This window comes from Sorex araneus, chromosome X, assembly GCF_027595985.1.
Source record: "Sorex araneus isolate mSorAra2 chromosome X, mSorAra2.pri, whole genome shotgun sequence".
Classification (NCBI taxonomy): Eukaryota; Metazoa; Chordata; class Mammalia; order Eulipotyphla; family Soricidae; genus Sorex; species Sorex araneus.
The window spans coordinates 199442636-199462434 of NC_073313.1; the positions used below are offsets into that span (position 1 = coordinate 199442636).

The window sequence follows — 19799 nt, forward strand, 5'->3', positions numbered from 1 at the left end:
AATCATTCATGGGAGCCTACATTATATTTTTCTTGGTGGATTCCCTTCATCGATCAAACATTTATTTATTTATCATGTGAATTTATTATATTTTTTCTTCCATTAAATTATGCACTATGGTGAAATTAGGTACTGGTCTAGCAAAATCAAATAGCTTTGACTCAATTAACACTGAAAAACATAGCTTCCCAAGTAACAGAGAATACGATTGATGACAATGCCATTTTTCTCTTAATTGGGAAATCTGATGGCAACACTCATTGAAGTTAAAAAGGTCTTTATTAAAGACCAATGTAGAACTAGATTTCCCTAAATTCTGAATAACTCTGATTTAATTCTACAGGTATGTAACAGAATTTGTAAACCTAGGCAATGTTTCAGCTCTTCGAACTTTCAGAGTATTGAGAGCTTTGAAAACTATTTCTGTAATTCCAGGTAAGAAGAAACTGGTATAAGGTGGTAGGCCCCTTATATCTCCAACTGTTTCTTGTGTTCTGTTATTGTGTTTGTGTGTGAACTCCTTATTACAGATATGTGACAGAATTTGTGGACCTGGGCAATGTCTCAGCGTTGAGAACATTCAGAGTTCTCCGAGCATTGAAAACAATTTCAGTCATTCCAGGTGAGAGCTAGGTTAAACACCGAGGCTGAGTTTAGCTGCATTTGTGCTACAGCTTTTGTGCATAAGCCTTGTTGCTTGTAATTTATAGTGAATATATATGTCATAAAGCAAGCATCAGTACATCATGTTTTGGATGGATTTGATTCTTGCTTTTGCTGGATGCTTTCTTTAAAACTGTTCTAAATCAGCCTTTGAGTTTAACAGTTTTTGCATGAGGTAATTGCAGTAACAGGCTACATGGTTTGCATTTTATAACATCAAGCTTTCTGCATAGAAGCTCAACTATCAAGCCAACTGACGCAAATTTGGCAAGTTAGGTACAAAACTGGTAATTAACTTATCTTCAAATAAAAGTAAACAGCCAGGGATAGCATGAGTGCTGCATGGAGCTCACTTTTCAGATGTCTTTCTTTTTAACCGAAATTCCATACTATATAATTCACAAATATAAGACCTCATAACTCAGTAAATTCAAGAGTTTTTTACTATCCTATAATACAGATTTTTTTCTAAAATCAATGAGGTTAGTGAGTAAGACATCTGCAAATAAAAGCAAAATATTTACACAGGTTGATGTTTAAGCATGAGTAACAAAATCATTTCTTTTGCTCTAAGGAGTGTTCGGAAATATACTTTTTAGTTCATTCCCATTCAAGTTTTCCAATGAACATACAATTTCTGCTTTCGTTCATTTTCACCAGCTAGCAGGCTTTTCATGAAAGTGTTTTTCACTCACAAGCATTAAACTAATATTGTTGGCATTCTGCATGGTATCTTTATTTTCCAGGACAAGCTCTCTCATGTTTGTTATTGGTAAAGTAGCGTTTAGGTAGTATATTTAAATTTCTCCCATTGATTTCATTTTCAGGCCTGAAGACTATTGTTGGGGCCTTGATCCAGTCAGTGAAGAAGCTCTCAGATGTCATGATCCTGACTGTGTTCTGCCTGAGCGTGTTTGCACTAATAGGACTACAGCTGTTTATGGGCAATTTGCGGAATAAATGTTTGCAATGGCCCCCGGATAATTCTTCCTTTGAAATAAATGTCACTTCCTTCTTTAATAACTCGTTGGATGGGAATGGTACTGCTTTCAATAGGACAGTGAGCATGTTTAACTGGGATGAATATATTGAGGACAAAAGTAAGATATGCTCCTTTAATAATTAAGTTATTTAGTCTTTCAAATATTTTAGAATAAATGTTTGCATGTTGAAAATTATCTCAAATATCTTGGTCCAATATAATAAAACTTACAGCAGATAGAGAAACCTTTTATAGTGAAGAAAGCTTAATTTGTGCAACATCAGAAATTTAAGCAACACTAATACTGTCATCCACTTACTGATGAGGAGAAAGTATAGACTCAAAATCAGTTTTGATAATATTTTCTTCTAGTTTGTCCTTTTGGTATCAGTCATTGTGGAAATATTATCAGTCCATTTTGCTTCTACTTTAGAGATGACATTAGAGTAAGCTTATAATGTCTTGTATTTCAGTGTACTTTCTAATCATTAAAGCAAACCCCTCTGTCATTTGGATATACAACCCCCCCTCACTCCCCACGTATAATGTCTACCCAACTACAATTGTTCTCTTAATTATTAGTACTCCACTAAGATACTTATTCTAAATTATTATTTTTAGAACCATATGAAATTTTATCACTTCTCACTTTATATGAATGAGTTGCTATTCATATGAAAAGCAAAAATTTGTACTGGAGAGATTATGATTCATTGGATAAACTAATAAGAATAATTATATTACATATGAATTCCCATTTATTAATATTCTAACAAAAACAATCTTATACATAATGTTTCCCCAAACTATGATCATTTTATATTAATTTTGGGGGTCAAGGAATAGCCAGATTAAGGCTCTGGGGAAATTTATAGCATCAGATTGCTCTCCAGAGAGTTCATATCATTGTATATTCCCTATAGCAATACAATCTTACTGAACTCTGACCATTACTGACTATTCTCATAGATAAAGAAAGGTATGTCCCATTATTCTTTTCACTTTTTTATTAATTATCAATGCAGTCAAAAATTTTAAATGTTCTTTTAAGGCATCATGATTTACAAAGTTATTCATAGTTGAGCTTCAGGCATAAATGTTCCAACAACAATCTCATTACTAACGTCAACTTCCATCCACCAATATCTCCAGTTTCCTTAACTCCTAGTCTGCCTCCTTTAAAGACACATTTTAAAAATTTGGTTGTTAAAGTTTTGATCCAATACTTTAAGTTTTGTTGATTTAGAGGTTTAGATATATACCTCACCTCTATACAACTAATATGCCCAAGGTCCCTGATCTCTGCCCCTGTTACACCCTATCAACTTTTTCTTACAACCTTTGCTCCCTTGGTTTCTTTCCTTCTCTATCCTTCTAAGCTCTAGAGATGAGGGACATCTAGGTACGCCCTATTTTATACATTACATTGCCTAGTCCTGTTACTCTATCTACTACAGATATGAGATTTTTTAATTTATAATTCTCGTGATTTATGTCACTTAACATGATTTCCTCCAGTCCCATACAAATTGCATAAAGTGTATGATTTTTTCCTTAATTGAAACTGTACAGAATCTCATTGTGGATATATATCACACCTTAATTTTCTACTCATCTATTGTTGGATATCTGGGTTGATTCTATACCTAGTTATTGTGCTAATTCTATACCTAGTTAATGTGCTAAAGTTATTGTGCTAAACAGTGGTATGCACATGTCTTTTGATGCAGTCAAACTTTTAAAAATGTTTCTCACTATCATTAGGAAATTCTGTATTTCATATATAGAATTCATCATTAAGTAGATGATAGTATATTGTGGAGAATTAGCAAAAACTTTTACATTAATCAAGTTGAGTAACACTTTATATTTCTTGACAAATATGTACTTCAGCATGTTTTTTCATATTACTGCTTGTTTTGTGTGCCAATAATTCTTATACTTTAACAACAAAATCAGTAAATATTTCATTTTTTCCGTATTTAAGTTTAGAAAATACTAGCTGGTTCAGAAATTAAAAATAAGAGTAAGATGATGTCAAAATAGAAAACAACCACTGGGATATTATTAGTTATAATATAGCAATATATTATTTAAATCATATTAATAGACTCATCTTTAGCTCTTTTATTGTTTACACTTATAGACTTATTTTTATTTATGCTGTTAGGTAAAGATTTACTACTTTTCACAAAATCATGACTCTAATATCTTAGACCAAGGATAGTCCTTGTATATAGATTTTAACTATTACCAAGTTTATTTGCAATTGTGTTATTACATGTAATAACATAGTTTATTATTTACTGAGCTCACCTTTCATCTTTCCAAAATTATAGAAAAGGTATGCCTAATGTAGAAACTAGGCACACTTTTAAAAGATATATCCCTAATGAAAGTTAATAAGGCTCATTTGAAAAACAGTAACCAAGCAAAACCCAAAGCAAAAGATCTATAAATAGCATCCAAATAGAAACAAAACAAAACAAACACCTAAAACTTTATTTTGAAGGAAAATAAGCTAAAATTAGCAGGGAAAAAATTGTATGATATATTTTGCATGTGGAAAAATAAGTATAATTTTATTTGCATAGCAGCATTTAGGAATATTTCCCTTTGTCTCACTTTTTGTGCCAAACACACAGCCTTAATTCAACAAGTTTTTGAAGCACTTCAAGAATTTGAGTTGACATTTGCAATATATATGATGTTGTGAGAATGCTATAATAGTCACATTTTCTGAAAAATAATTTATTATTAAAACATTTTTAAACCTCTATTTAGTGAGAAATTTTGTATTTTTATATACTTCATAGGTAGTTGTTATTAGAATTATTTATTTCAGTAATATATATTATCATCTTTAAAAATGATTCTGATTCTTGCTCTTTAAATAGGTCACTTTTATTTTTTGGAAGGACAAAATGATGCTCTGCTTTGTGGCAACAGCTCAGATGCAGGGTAAGTGTTTTGGTCCACACCTTTCCATTGGCCTCATACTGGCCATCTCCTACTTGCTCCTCATTCAGAACCCTCTGTAAGTTCCACTTGACACTTACTCTCAAAATAGCCTGGAGAAGTGTGGATTCTCACTTCTTCCACACACTCATATGCAGCAATTATTTTTCCATACTGGGTCACAGCTAATTTTCCAAATTAAATCAATGATAGAGAGAAAGTCATTGTGTGTGTGTTAAGATCTTGAGTTAACAGAATTTCTAAATATATACCTACATAAATTTCCTATTTTATTATCTAAAGTGTTGTCTCCATGACGAAAAATTCAGTATATTCAAATATAAAGTCAATATCTAAGTGTAATACCTTTACATCTAGCTTATTTTAGCAAGGTAAAGATTATAGATTAGAGGTTTTCATGATTCCAACCTCAGTTCCCCATTAAAATGCCTTAGTTTTCTTTTGTGATAAATGGGTATAAAAATAGGTTTTCTGTGAGAATTAAATAAATAGACAGCTATTACAACACTTAGTACATGCTTTTAATTTTATGATTGATATCATGTGAATACTTGTTTGCAAGAAGTCTTTTACCTGCAGCTAAAGCCAAGAGGAAAATTCAGATATTAGTTAATTTTTTATCAATTTGGAGAGATTTTAGAATCATAAAAATTTATATATTGCTACTTCCATGAAAGATGAAAGATGACATGATGGATTAGTAGCTAAAACCTCTAGCAATGTGCCTATGTATCAGACTCTGCTTTAGGCTAGTATGGAAAAGATTGCACCATCTTTTTCTCCAGAACCCAATAATCAGTAAAACAAAAGGATGTTAATTCCTTCTATTACAGTAAGTGCATGTCATACTATGTCTTCTTTAGGGCTTCCATATTAATGAGGCAAGTTCTGTTATTAGTATTTTCTTACATATAAAAGTATCTGAAAACTAGCAACTTGAGGAATATTGCCCCAAATCTTGCAGTTAAGATGTGAGGCACACAGTGGGGCTGGAACAATAGTACAGCGGGTAGGGCATTTGCCTTGCACGCGGCTGACCAGAGTTTGATTCACAGCATCCCATATGGTCCTCTGAGCACTGCCAGGGGTGATTCCTGAGGGCAGAGCCAGGAGTAACCCATGTACATTGCCATCTGTGACCCAAAAAGCAAAAAATAAATATATAAACAAAGATGTGAGGCACACTGCTTAGACTGGCTCAACTAGATCGTTAAGGTCACATACCATGATATCTTCACTATGCAGAAGTGTTCCCTTCTCTCTGTGTGGTCCTGCTCTTCTTCACCCCATTTCCCTAATGGTCCACTCAGACACACACTTCTGAATCTAGATATCTGTGATGAAAATTTTTCTTTCTGGTACACTTATTTTTCTATTGATGTCTACAAATACCAGAAGATATTAAACATAATATAACTGCTTTCTTATGGAGACATGATAAAGATGAAGTATAAAAACAAGTATAAATTACAAATGAAACCAAGTATAGACAATGGATTCTGTTATACTGTAAATCAGTCCATACAGTGCTTAGTTTGGCACTCAGTAATATGAAAGAAACCTGTTTTCCCCAATGTCCTATAAAGTAGATATTGGCATTTATAAAAAAGAGGAATGACAATCAGCTGATGTGTCCTTACTTACTTCATCTCTTTCCTTTTACCTAATTGCAGCCAGTGTCCAGAAGGCTATGTCTGTGTGAAAGCTGGTAGAAACCCAAACTATGGCTACACAAGTTTTGACACCTTTAGTTGGGCTTTCTTGTCGTTGTTTCGTCTCATGACTCAAGATTTCTGGGAAAACCTTTATCAACTGGTGAGAATAGATAAAAAATTTCTTCTGGGAAGCATAAGATTTTGAAATCAAAAGAATTGCTATTAAATACTTTTTAACTTAGAGTCTGAATTCATAACATCTTATGTAAAATTTCATAATGTATGTATATTCTCTTTTTATAGACACTACGTGCTGCTGGGAAAACATACATGATATTTTTTGTGCTTGTAATTTTCTTGGGCTCATTCTACCTTATAAATTTAATCCTGGCTGTGGTGGCCATGGCCTATGAGGAACAGAATCAGGCAACACTTGAAGAGGCTGAACAGAAAGAAGCCGAATTTCAGCAAATGCTTGAACAGTTAAAAAAGCAACAAGAAGAAGCACAGGTATAGTCTGTAAACATAGACTTTTTTTTCATCTTGATTCTCTGGCAACACCATAGAAGTCACTGGCATTTAGGACACAAATTTGGTAGTGATAGATTAACAACCAGTAGGTCACATGTGCTTAAAAATTGTTAGAAGTCTCCTATGACATCATTATTTCATTTTCATGACTACTCTCAAGAGTGATAGCATCAACATATGGAATTAAAATTACTTTACATTTTTTTAATCTCTCTTGTAGTCCCAAATTTACTCAAGCTCACAAAGTAAATAGATCTATATACTTTTGATCAAAATGTCTTTTTTAATCCTGTAGGGAAGAGGAATTCAGTTATCTTTATTTTATTTTACTTTACTAGAGGAGGGAAAGTTAAGGAAATCAGAGCGAAAGTCAAACTGAGAAAATTATTTCCCCATATTTAGAAAGAAAAAGACCTATTTGATAATGTATTTTGTATTTTAAAAATGTCTACATGAAAATTTGTGAGTTGATAAGTAATTTAATTGTACAAAATAACTAGTTTAGTGAGTTTTTTGCGTAAATTTCTCTTAACATGAAAGTTCTTCGATTTTAACTTGATGAGGTTTCAAAATAAGACAATAATTTCTACTATTATTGGTTTGCCTTAATTTCATGAATTATTTCAGTTGTTTATTTTTAGGTTATCCTGAATATTGATTATTCAAGATAAATATGTAATATGTATTTTGAGTATGTAATAACAGTCAGATAAAATTTACAGGAATGGTAGCAACAACATTTAACAATCTCTCTCTAAAATAGTACTATTAAGATTTGCAGACTCATTCAAACACCATGATAGAGGACCCCACAATGTGTGCCACATGTTTCTATTGTGCATTTTTAGTGAAATATTATGTAGCACTGTCCTCCCCATTGTTCATCGATTTGCTCCAGCAGGCACCAGTAACGTCTCCATTGTAAGACTAGTTGTTACTGTTTTTGGCATATCAAATACACCACAGGTAGCTTGCCAGGCTCTGCCATGGGGGCGGGATACTCTCGGTAGCTTGCTGGACTCTCTGAGAGGTATGAAGGAATCGAACTCGAGTCAACTGGTGCAAGGCAAAGGCCCTACCTGCTGTACTATTGCTCCAGCCTCTAGTGAAATATTAAAGAGAAAGTAAAGTTTATTAAAAGTCCTAACAAATTCAATAATTCACTTCATTGTTTAAGATTTTTCCCCTTCCCTTCTATTTTATTTATTATTGTTGTTGTGGTAACTAGATGTAATGTCACTTGATTGAAGTGCTTGCACACTTAGTTGTGCTACAAAAACCCCATTTTTCCATGTGGAGATGGCAATCCTAAACAATAGGGATTGTATTGAACACATATCAGTGATACTGAGAATCAAAATCCTGGTCTCATGCTTGCAAGCAAGCACTGCTTCTAAGCCATGCCTGCAGCCCTGAATTCCATTAGACTAGTGCCAAAAGTAATTGATAATGAAGTGTAAAGCCTTTAATTCTTAAATCCTTTACTTTCTAAGAATTTTCAATCATAGAGTTATGCAATTCATGGAAATATTAGCAAGCATTTTGAATGTATATTCTACTTATTTAGAAAGTTTATGCATATAGAAAGTTTTTCTAATTAATATTTTGAAAGAATTGGGAAAGTACATTGTAAGAATAAAGCTGAAAGATTTTTCCCTTTGGTTTTTAGACTATACCCAAAGGTGTTCGGGTTTGCTCCTGGCTCTGTGCTCGGGAATCACTCCCAATGGTTCTTGGGGGACCATGTGTTGTTCCATGGAATTAGCCAGGGTCAAGAGTGTCTTATCTCCTGTACTATATCTCCACTCCAGAGCTTAAAAATTTCTATCAAGTCATATAACTTTCACTTGTGTTTTGATTTTAATTATTTATAACTATTTATATGGACTAAAAAAATGTTTAGTTTTCCAAATTTCATGTCTTAACAGAAAGTAGTCTCCAAAGACAAAATCATGATAATAAAGACAAATAAACAAGAAACAGAAAGTCTCTCAAAATTTATTTGCAATTATTATTCCCCTGTGCCCTGTAGGCAGCAGCTGCAGCAGCATCTGCTGAGTCCAGAGACTTCAGTGGTGCAGGAGGACTAGGAGTATTCTCTGAGAGTTCTTCAGTGGCATCAAAGTTGAGTTCCAAGAGTGAAAAAGAGCTGAAAAACAGAAGGAAGAAGAAGAAACAGAAAGAACAGTCTGGAGAAGAAGAGAAGGAAGAAGTAGTTCGAAAATCTGAATCTGTAGACAGCATAAGAAGGAAAGGTTTCCGTTTTTCCTTAGAAGGAAGTAGGCTGACATACGAGAAAAGATTTTCTTCTCCACACCAGGTAAAAGTCTTAGATTGCACAATTGCACTGACATAACAACAACAAAAAATGTAATATGCAAGAATTTGGAAGAGATAAAATTGGCTTTTCCTGGAATGGCCCAAAGCTTTCAAAATGATAATATCATCAAGTATTTTGCTTATTACCCTGGAGATGGCAATAGTTTTTACAGCTTCTTTAGAATCCAAAACAGCATCTTTAGACCATACATCTACACAGGGGTTAAGAAGGTGGTTTTGAGGTTTCATTAAAATTTGAGCATCTCAGAAAATTCTCCACATGATGAATTATTAACAGATGGTTCTTAGTCCTTCTTAGTCACTGTGTCTGGACTCAGTGAACTGTGAATTTTCTGAGTGGCAGGTTCCTAGAAGTGAAGTATAAACTCTTTTAAATCATCTGTGTAGTTCTCATCCACATGCAAACTTCATATAATGAATATGTTCTTTTCTTTGTTGTAAGGGGAACCAAGCAAAAAAAAAAAAGGCTTTAGAAGTATAGCCAAAATTTCAGCAAGTATGCATCTGGTATTTTTATCATAAAAAATAAGCAAAATATTATAAAGTTGCATTTGATTATCATTGTGTCATGTTTACAGTGGAATTCATATTGAACTAATACCAATTAATGTAGTGTAATAAATGTTTACTGGATACGTCTGGCATAGATACTAACACAAACTGTTGAAACATTAATATTTTCGATACTTGATAGTCTTTAGTATTACCAAGCTAATGACTAGACAGAGTTTAAAAGTAGATGGTTCCACTGGTAGTGAAACGTTTGCGACCATGACAATAAGAACAATACTGATAACATGTTAGTGGTTAACTCATAGAACATTGCAGCTTGCTAAATAAACTCATTTAAACACTATACTATAGCTCTAAGTAGACATTATAGTCATCAACTCTAATTTATAGATCTGAAAAGAAGGGGGCAGGCTTCTAGGCTGAAATTTATGCTTTGTATTTTTTTTGCATCATCATAATTAAAGTTGCATGTTATTATTTTCACTGTGTCTGAAGGTTAGTGAAGTAAAATAAATACCCAATGTCATATAATTATTAATATCTTAGGTATTATTCATATTTGATCTAATACTGAAACTCTTAAACTTTCTACTTTACCACTTCACCAGATTTAATAAGAGATATGTTTTTAAAAACTGATGAGGAAATTGACAACTTTTATTTCAGTTGCATGTATTTAGTATTTTACTTGTTCATGGTATCTTCACAGTATACTCACATAAGTATAAGGCTATATCTTATGTAGCCTCATATTATATATGTATATATATATATATAATCACTCCTGGTAATGTTTGGGGGACTATCTGGGATGGCAGGGATCAAACCCAGGTAGGCTACATGTAAGGCAACTACCCTACATGCTGTACTATTGTTCCAGCCCCTAAAATATGATTTTATTTTTAGCAAATGTGAACTTTCTTATTCTCATTTTCCTTAAAATTATTATAATTCCATCAGTGATGGCATTTATCTTAATGTGAATTTTTTAAAATTCAAACTCCCGCTTTTTAATTTACTCTTTATTTATATTTTTATCATTTTTTAAATGTTTTAGTTTTGGTTTGGGGCCACACATGGTGGTGCCCAGGAATCACTTCTGGCAGGTTTGGGGAACCATATGTGGGGCTGGGGATGGAATCCCAGTAGGCCAAATGCAAGAGCAAACACCGTAACCACTGTACTATCTCTCTGGCCCTGCACTGGTCATTTTTGAAGAAGAAAGAGGGGAATAAGTAAGGGAAAGAGAGATAAAAAGATAGGGAAGGAAGGTAGGTTATACGAAGTAAAATTGCCTAAAACTTAAACTTCAAATCAGTAGGTACCACAGAAAGTTTCTCCAATTTGCTATATCTTTAATCCTATAGGACTAATTCTTGCCAAAATAGTGAATGCTGAAATGATTGTGATCTGTCTTGCTTTTTTAATGCATATTTTGCTCAAAGATGTAACATTTTCTTCATACCTTTGTGAGCTAGTTCAATGGGCAACATGACTGATAAGAGACTAAACAACATTTTGACAGTTGATAAGCCAATACACCATACCCTCTATCAGTGCTTTGAGATCCTCCACTATTACCCCAGGAATTCCTCCTCCTCCACACCTTAGCCTGCCTCAGTTTCCAGTTCTATACTTTATGTTTCAGGGATTTTTTGTATTGGGAATCATACAATCCTTTTCTTTGTTCTTTATATTTCACAGATGAGTGAGGTCACCTGATATAAGTATTTTAATTCTGATTTGCTTCACCTAGCATAACAACCTCCAATTCCTTCCAAGTTGCAGCAAACTACAAGATTTCATCTTTTCTCATAGCTGCACAGTATTCCATAGTACTTACATGTCTTCAGCTTACATTTCTTCAGCTCAACTGTTTTGGTAGCTTGGGTTGTTCCCAGATCTTGGCTGTTATAAGTAGTCCTGAAATAAATATAGGTATGCATATATATTTTTGTGTTTTTAGAGTAAATGCCCAAGAGCAGAATCACTAGATTATATGAAAGTTTCATTTGTACATTTTTGATAAGTCTCTAAATCATAACTTATATCCAAAGTAGAGGAACCGTGTAATAGTCCAGAGTCAGTGAGTAACCCTATATCCCCTTCTAGCACTTGTTTTGTGTCTTTTCGTGTATGCCATTCTGATATTTCATTGTCATTTGTTTTGCAATTTCTGGATAATCTTCCTTGATGAATTTTTTCATGTGTTTTTGGCCATCCTTGAGTCTTCTTTGAGTAAATGTCTGTTCCTCCTCTTCCTAAATTTGATGGGTTGTGTTGTTGTTGAAGTTTGACAGTACTTTATGTTGTGGATATTAGTCCTTTGATATGTGGTGTGCAAATAATTTTCTTCTAATATGTAGATATCTTTTTATTTTTATAATGTTTTGATCTTATTTCTCTTGTACTTGTATATTCAATAATTAAATGTGGGCTTTCTCCCGCCATGGCCATGTGTCACTTTCCGCCCTCCGCTAGCAGCCAACACCAACAGACACATGAAGAAGGTTATCAGGGCTGCCAGGCTGGCTGTTGATCAGTTGCCATTTATTCCAATCTCAGTCCTTCTATTTATTCCATTCTCCCCGCTTGCCTATTCCAATCTCACTGAGTGCCCCATTCCAGTCTCACACTGCCCCTCATTCCTGTCTCCTCCTGTCCTTCATGCCACCCTCCCCGCATCCAGTCTCCCAGCCTAGCACCCAACCTCCAAGGTTGGTGGTAGCAACTACACATAGGTCAGGTAGCACAATCAATATATGTAAAGCCCTTCTGTTCTTTCCTGGGAAGATCTTCTAATACAAAGATCTGCTCCTGCTAGGATATCTGCTGGAGGGTGGAATTTCATCTCAGGACATACTTCTTTCCTTAGTGCATAAACAATCATCTTAGATTCACTTCTTAATAATCTTTTTAGTCATTTTGTATAGACACAGTAGAAGATATATTACTTTATAGGGTGACTCTCCTGGGGACATCTTGTTATAAATCCTAGACCACAATTTTCATGTCAGATTCACTGTGACTGTCACTGTCATCCCATTGCTCATAAATTTGTTCAAGCAGGCACCAGTAACATCTCTCATAGTGAGATTTATTGTTACTGTTTTTGGCATATCCAATACGCCATGGGTAGCTTGCCAGGCTCTGCCGTGTGGGCTCGATTAGTCCTCCCTAATCCCTGCAGACTCCTTTTTCAGTCACTACTCCTTAGATGACAAAATTCATCCACAACTGTGCTCTTAACTTATAAGTTTTATTGCACTTGGCCTGTCCTTTTTCGATGCTAAGATAGCTTGCTGCTTGCCTTGGGTCCATCTAGTCCCTTCATTGGGACCATGCTTTTGGGGTGCTAGAAAATAAGGGCAACTGAGGCTTAAGTTGAGTAAACATAATAGATACCCAGGAGTAAATATTATTCAGAGTCAATTAACTCCCAAGTTAAAAAAGTATAGCATTAACTATCTTCCTATCTCTATACAAAAAGGACATTTCTCTAAAGTAAATTGTGCAAAGGATATAAGGGAAAAAGAAAAGCAGTATTTCACTTACAAATGTAAAATTCAGAGTCCTTAGAAGGATCTGACCTTACAAGTCACAGGGTCTGATTTGCAGACATAGGTGATTAACAGATAGGGGAAGCAGAGCACAGAGAAGAGTTAAAGATAAACACAGAAGAATGGGAGTTCTTGGGAGCACTGTGATGGGTGTAACCCAATAAAACTAAGCTCTCTGTGGCAAGGGAGAAAGGACAAACCAATCTTATCCTACAGTATTACAAAAGCTTTTTAGTTTGATATATTCCCATTTCTTTATTTCAGCTTTTGTTTATTTGCCATTGTGTTTGTACCCTGAAAAACTCTTTTAAGGTCAAGATCTAGGAAAGTATCAACTATTTCTTCAATGTTTTAGAGACATGTTTGATATCAAGATCTTTAATCCAGATTGAATAAAACTTTGTGTATAGCAAACTCATATTTTTAAGTTCATCTGATTGTCAGAATGGTATTACTGAACTATATGGTATTTTAGTTTTGAGTTTTTAAAGAAATCTTCAAACTCTTTTGTGAGATAGAACCCAATTTACATAAATGGAATAGGAGACTTCTTCCTCCTATACATCCTGGCCAACACTTGTTTTCTGTCTTTTTAGATAGGTTATTGTCATTATTTTGTAGTGACATTGTATTGTTATTTGATTTACCTTTTACTAATTTGTGATGCTGAACATTTTTACCCCTTGTAAGACATAAAGATGGGCCTGTTCACGATCTTTACATCTTCTGTAGATAAGTGTATGTTCAAATATCCTGTGGCACAACATGTAATAGATTTAAATTTATATTACTTATGTAAGAAATAGAAGTTGATGATAACAAATGAGAGAAAAACACTGAGATGTAATATTTTATATACATATATATTTTTTCTATTTCTTTTCTTTTAAGTGTGGGGGCAGGCACATCCAGCTGTGCTCAGGTTTTAGTCTTGACTCTGTGTTCAGGATCACTCCTGGTGGGCTCAAAGAACCATTGGAGTGCCAGGGATAGCATAAAATTTTTTTTGTATAGCATAATAATCTTTGAACATAAAGAGAACTTGTGTGAATTTTATTGTACTTTGATACTTTTGTTTACTTAAATGGAGTGGATAGAGTATTTGTAGTTAAATTATAATTCTCGCTGTGGGATATGTAGAAATGATTTCTACTTTATTTTTTATTGCCAAGAATTATTTACCTACCTGTCTTTACGAGTTAATGATATCAACAGGTTATGAGTTCTATATCTATTTTGTGTTATAGCTCATTCAAAAGACTTTATGGAAAGAATAAAAAGAGACAGGAATAAAAATTGGATAGTGCAGGACAGAAGTTTCCAATTTTACTTGGCCTCCTGCACTATTTTCAGGGAAAAAGAAGTCACCATATGCATCCCCAATAAGTGATCTTCTTTCAGCAAATGAAAAGCTCACCTCAAGAGTACCTCAAAAGCACTCTGGTTGCTATTATTGCCCCACCCATCACTCAAGCACTTCATCCCTCCCGGGTGTGGTATCACCCAATTTTGGGAAATGATGGTGTAGAAGAGACTCTTGAAATAATATCTGGGTGTGTGGAAAACAATTAAAGAAAATAATTCCTTTGACTAAAAAGATTGATAGTAAAATAAAATAATCATGGGAACAAAAAGAGGGAAAAACTACATAGAGAAGCAGGTCAAGGTTTTGAGATTTCCTTTTGTATTTTTTGTTTTCCCATGTACATTAATTTTTTTAATTTTTTATTTTTTTGCTTTTTGGGTCACACCTGGTGATGCCCAGGGGTTACTCCTGGCTGTGCACTCAGGAATTACCCCTGGTGGTGCTCAGAGGGCCATATGGGATTCTGGAATTCGAACCCGGGTCGGCTGCGTGCAAGGCAAACACCCTACCCGCTGTGCTATCACTCCAGCCCCCCATGTACATTAAATTTTTAAAAAAAATTAAATTACCATGAGATACACAGTTATAAAGCTGTTCACAATCAGGTTTCAATCCTACAATGGTCCAACACCCAACCTTTCACCACCAATATCTCCAGTTTCATTCCCACCATGACCATCCCCCGCCTGTCTTTAGAGTAAGCACTACTCCTCTCTGTCTCTCTGTCTCTTTCTGTTTGTCTCTCTGTCTTTCTGTATCTGTCTCTCTCTCTCTATCTCTTTCTCTCTCTCTCCACTGTGGTTTGCATTAAACATACTGAGATGTTATCGTGTTTGCTCTTTTACCTGCTTTGAACAGTTCTTTTCCAGAGTCATCATTCCGATTATCCTTGTCATGGAAGTTCCTTCTCTATCACAATTGTGTTCTCTTCCAGAACTTGAGGCAGGCTTCCAGCTGTGGACCAATCCTTTTGGCCCGTGTTTCTACTGTCCTTGGGTATTAATCTCATATTATCGTGTTTTATATCCCACAAATGAGTACAGTCATTCTATTTCTGTCCTTCTCCTTCTGATTCATTTCACTCAGCATGATACTGTCCATGTCCATTCATTTATAAACAAATTTCATGTCTTCATTTTTTTCTAACAGCTGCATAGTAGTCTGTCATGTAGATGTACCATAGTTTCTTTAACCAGTATTCTGTTCTTGGGCACTTAGATTGTTTCCAGATTCTGGCTATTGTGAATAGTGCTGCAATGAACATAGAAGTGCAGATGGCATTTCTGCTGTTTTTTTTTCACCTCTAGGATGTATTCCAAAAGTGGTACTGCTGGGTCAGAGGGAAGTTCAATGGCTAGTTTTTTTGAGGAATGATGATACTGTTTTCCAAAAAGGCTAGACCAGTCGATATCCCACCAATAATGAATGAGAGTCCCTTTCTCCCCACATCCACACCAACACTGGTTGTTCTTTTTCTTTTATTGTGCATCAGTCTCTGTGGTTGATACCATATCTCATTGTTTTGACTTGACTCTCCCAGATACTTAGTGATGTAGAGCATTTTATTTTTGAGGAAGTTTCTGTTCACTTCTCCCCATTTTTTGATAGAATTGGATGTTTTTTTCTTGTAAAGTTCTGCCACTGCATTATATACTTTAGCTATTAACCCCTTATCTCATGAGTATTTAATATAATTTTTCCCATTCTGTGGGATGTCTCTGTATCTTAGTCTTCAATCTGTTGAGGTGCTGACACTTTCTAGTTTAGTCCCATTTGTTATCTTTGCATCTATTTGCTTCTTGTTTCATCTTTAGGGCTTTTTTTCTAATATGCTTCTTTCTTCCTGTTCATAATAAATAGGATCATAGTCATAAGATCAGGTTAAATATTTTATACTTTTTATACATGTATATGATGTTATTGAACTTATTTATCACTTATCTAGAAAGAAAAATCAAAACACTATTGACAGTAAAGAAATATAAAAATATGAAGGTACAAAATAATAAACTCATTTATCTTTAAATACCAACTGCCATTCAAACTTGCAGTCTATTATCAGCAACTCTTCTGAAATTCACTTCTTTTCCAGTTGTAAAAAGAAAGAGCCGATTGTCAGATATCCCAGAATCGTCCCACACTCATCTTTGAACCATATTCTGGTCAGCAGTGTGGAAAACATTCACTGGCTAAGTCTCAGTTAAGATGTTGCTCCATTGAGGAATATTTTTCAAAGATATTCAGAGTACTTTTAAAAGAAGTAGGATAGATATTGGACAAGCAAAAACAAATGTTAATTGGAGTAGGGTTATAAGAGTAGACTAGTTACAAACAGAGTTATCTACTGAACTCAGAGCAGTTAAGATTAAAAATCAAGATAAAACGCTAGACAGTAACAATGCAGCCATTTATAAAACTGTCAAATAATCTCACCAAATATGGAATGAAAATCAGATTTTATAAATATGGCCTTCTTCAGATTTGTGTGTGTGTGTGTGTGTGTGTATGTGAGTGGGTAGAGGGGGGAGAGTGAGACATACTCAGTTGTATTCAGGACTCACTTTTGGTTCTGCACTCCAGGATCATTACTGACTGTGCTAGTAGACCATATATAGTAAAAGCAATTTTTGTTGTGGTTTATATTTGGGGCTCACACACGGCAATGCTCAGGGGTTACTTCTGGCTCTGCACTGAGGAATTACTCCTAGCAGGCTCAGGGGACTATATGGAACACCGGGGATCGAACCTGGGTCTGCAATATGGAAGGCAAGCGCCCTACACACTGTACTATTGCTCCAGTCCCAGGTGCAGGGGGATTTAATCTTGGTCTACTGCATCCAAGGTTAGTCCCTTACCTGCTATATTATCTCTATGACCCCAGATTTCTTGAAACAGCAGAAGAACAAAACTTAGGAAATTAATCATAGTTCTTTGAGCTTGATTTGTTTAATTTATTTATGAATATCATTTTTAAATATGCAAAGGAAAGAGAAGTTTCTCCATGTACTATAACAGGCACTCAAGCAAATTTGACTTTATTTTCTTCTGTGGTAAGATTTGCATTGAGGTGTAGTAACTAATAAACTATTCTTTAAAATTATCTTTCTTTATTAATTAAGTTCCTGTGATTTACAAAGTTTTTTATAGCTGTGTTTCAGTGCACAATGTTTCAACAGCAATCCTATCAAGAAAGTCAACTTCCCTCCACCAATGTCTCCACTTTCCTTCAAAGGGGCTGATGTAGATTTCTATTAAATTGGTTTTTCATTGTAGTATTAAAGAGACTAGGTTCTAAAAGAGTCTGGCAAAACTTTCAGTTCAAGGTGCCAGTAATAGAATTTTAAAAAGTTAAGTGGCATTTTTGACAATGTAAGGCATGGTTTAAGTGGAAGAAATTGACAGAAATTTTAAAAATAAACAGAAAACAGGGGAAAGGAACATAAGAGATCAATTAAGTACCAGAACACCCCAGTTGTTACCAAGCAACCCACAATCCCACGTGCCTAATAACATGTGCTTATAAAAACAATAAATCCAGTCCCATACTTTAAAGAATGTTAATTCTGTTTCATTTCTTTCCTGCCTTGTTTACAGTCTTTATTGAGCATCCGTGGCTCACTTTTCTCTCCAAGACGCAACAGCAGGGCAAGCCTGTTCAGCTTTAGAGGTAGAGCGAAGGATATTGGCTCGGAAAACGACTTTGCCGATGATGAGCACAGTACCTTTGAAGACAATGACAGTCGGAGGGACTCTTTGTTTGTGCCACACAGACATGGGGAGCGTCGGCACAGCACGGTCAGCCAGGCCAGTCGCGCCTCCAGGGTGATTCCCATCCTTCCCATGAATGGCAAGATGCACAGTGCTGTGGACTGTAACGGTGTGGTTTCCCTCGTGGGCGGTCCTTCTGCCCTCACATCTCCCACTGGGCAGCTCTTGCCAGAGGTAAGACCAAAGCGAATAGCCGCTGAGAAGGGGACTGTGATAGTGCCAGTAGTAGTGGTTTGTATATCCAGGTCTGTGAAGTTTACTGAGTCTGTCTCTCAAAGCCCAAGAGGTTGATTTAATTAGGTTATGAATTAATTTTGTCAAAAATTCCACTTAGAAATTTTTTGTTGTTGTGGGTTTTTTTTTGGCTTTTTGGGTCACACCTGGCAATGCTCAGGGGTTACTCCTGCCTCTGCACTCAGGAAACACTCCTGGTGGTGCTCGGGGGACTCTTTGGGTTGCTGGTGATTGAACCTGGGTTAGCTGCATGGAAGGCAAATGCCCTACCCACTGTACTATCACTCCAACCCACATTCAGAATTTTTTTCACAGATTAGTTAAAACAAGTTAACTCTTATAGTTTATAATTGTAGTTATTTATTCCTTTGTCATTATTACTACAGTACAATTAATATTACTATCTTTTAAAACATACAACTTAGGCTCAACAACCAAATTAAACACAAGGCATTACACAAATGCTCAAGCTAAGGATCTTGTTATCAATGCTTATTTAAAAGTATTTTGTACTTCCACTCGAAGTAGCACTGCACTGTAGCACTGTCATCCTGTTGCTCATCGATTTGCTCTAGCCAGCACCAGTAATGTCTCCATTGTGAGACTTGTTACTGTTTTTGGCATATCGAATACGCCACAGGTAACTTGCCAGATTCTGCCATGTGGGCGGGATACTCTCGGTAGTTTGCCAGGCTCTCCAAGAGGGACGGAGGCCACTTGAAGTGTATACTATTATTCAGTATATTCAAATACTGCCAGGCAAAATTAGGAGTCACTCTAGTAAGCTGAACATTGAACAGTAAGCTGACCATTGAACAGTAAGCTGACCATTGAATATTTGTATAATAAAGTCACTTTTATTTAGTACGTAGAACAGTCATGTATTGACATACTTAGAGCATATTTAAATTTTTACCATATTTTCATGATTTTATAAACAAAATCATCAGCACCATACTTTTGTAGAGACATAGTATTGATTTTCTTTTCAAAGCATAAAGAGCTCTTAAATTTGGTATTAAATTAAATATATAATTTGGTTAATTTGGGGGTCTTTTGAAGTGGTGGTCAGTTGGTTAGGGACAACTCCTGGTGATTTATCAGTTGATCTGGAAGCTGAGGGTTAGGGTCTAGTGATGCAGTGCTGTTCAGGCCCAGGTGCTAGGGATATCCCAGCAGGGTTTAAAGAGCTCCTCCATATGGACACA

General features: G+C 35.2%; 1 protein-coding gene across 3 annotated transcripts in view; it reads left to right on the top strand.

The window, feature by feature from the left end:
- LOC101548274 (sodium channel protein type 2 subunit alpha) overlaps positions 1 to 19799 on the top strand; it is a 138178-nt gene that overhangs the window by 58244 nt on the left and 60135 nt on the right. For 2 of the 3 annotated variants that reach the window (XM_055122888.1, XM_055122886.1), the window contains exons 6-12: positions 531 to 622; positions 1491 to 1763; positions 4543 to 4606; positions 6298 to 6439; positions 6583 to 6789; positions 8843 to 9130; positions 18184 to 18531. In XM_055122888.1, coding sequence (XP_054978863.1) covers positions 531 to 622; positions 1491 to 1763; positions 4543 to 4606; positions 6298 to 6439; positions 6583 to 6789; positions 8843 to 9130; positions 18184 to 18531 — 1414 coding nt within the window. Of the gene's footprint in view, positions 1 to 343; positions 436 to 530; positions 623 to 1490; positions 1764 to 4542; positions 4607 to 6297; positions 6440 to 6582; positions 6790 to 8842; positions 9131 to 18183; positions 18532 to 19799 lie in introns of all 3 variants that reach the window. The other variant, XM_055122887.1, reaches the window with a different exon arrangement.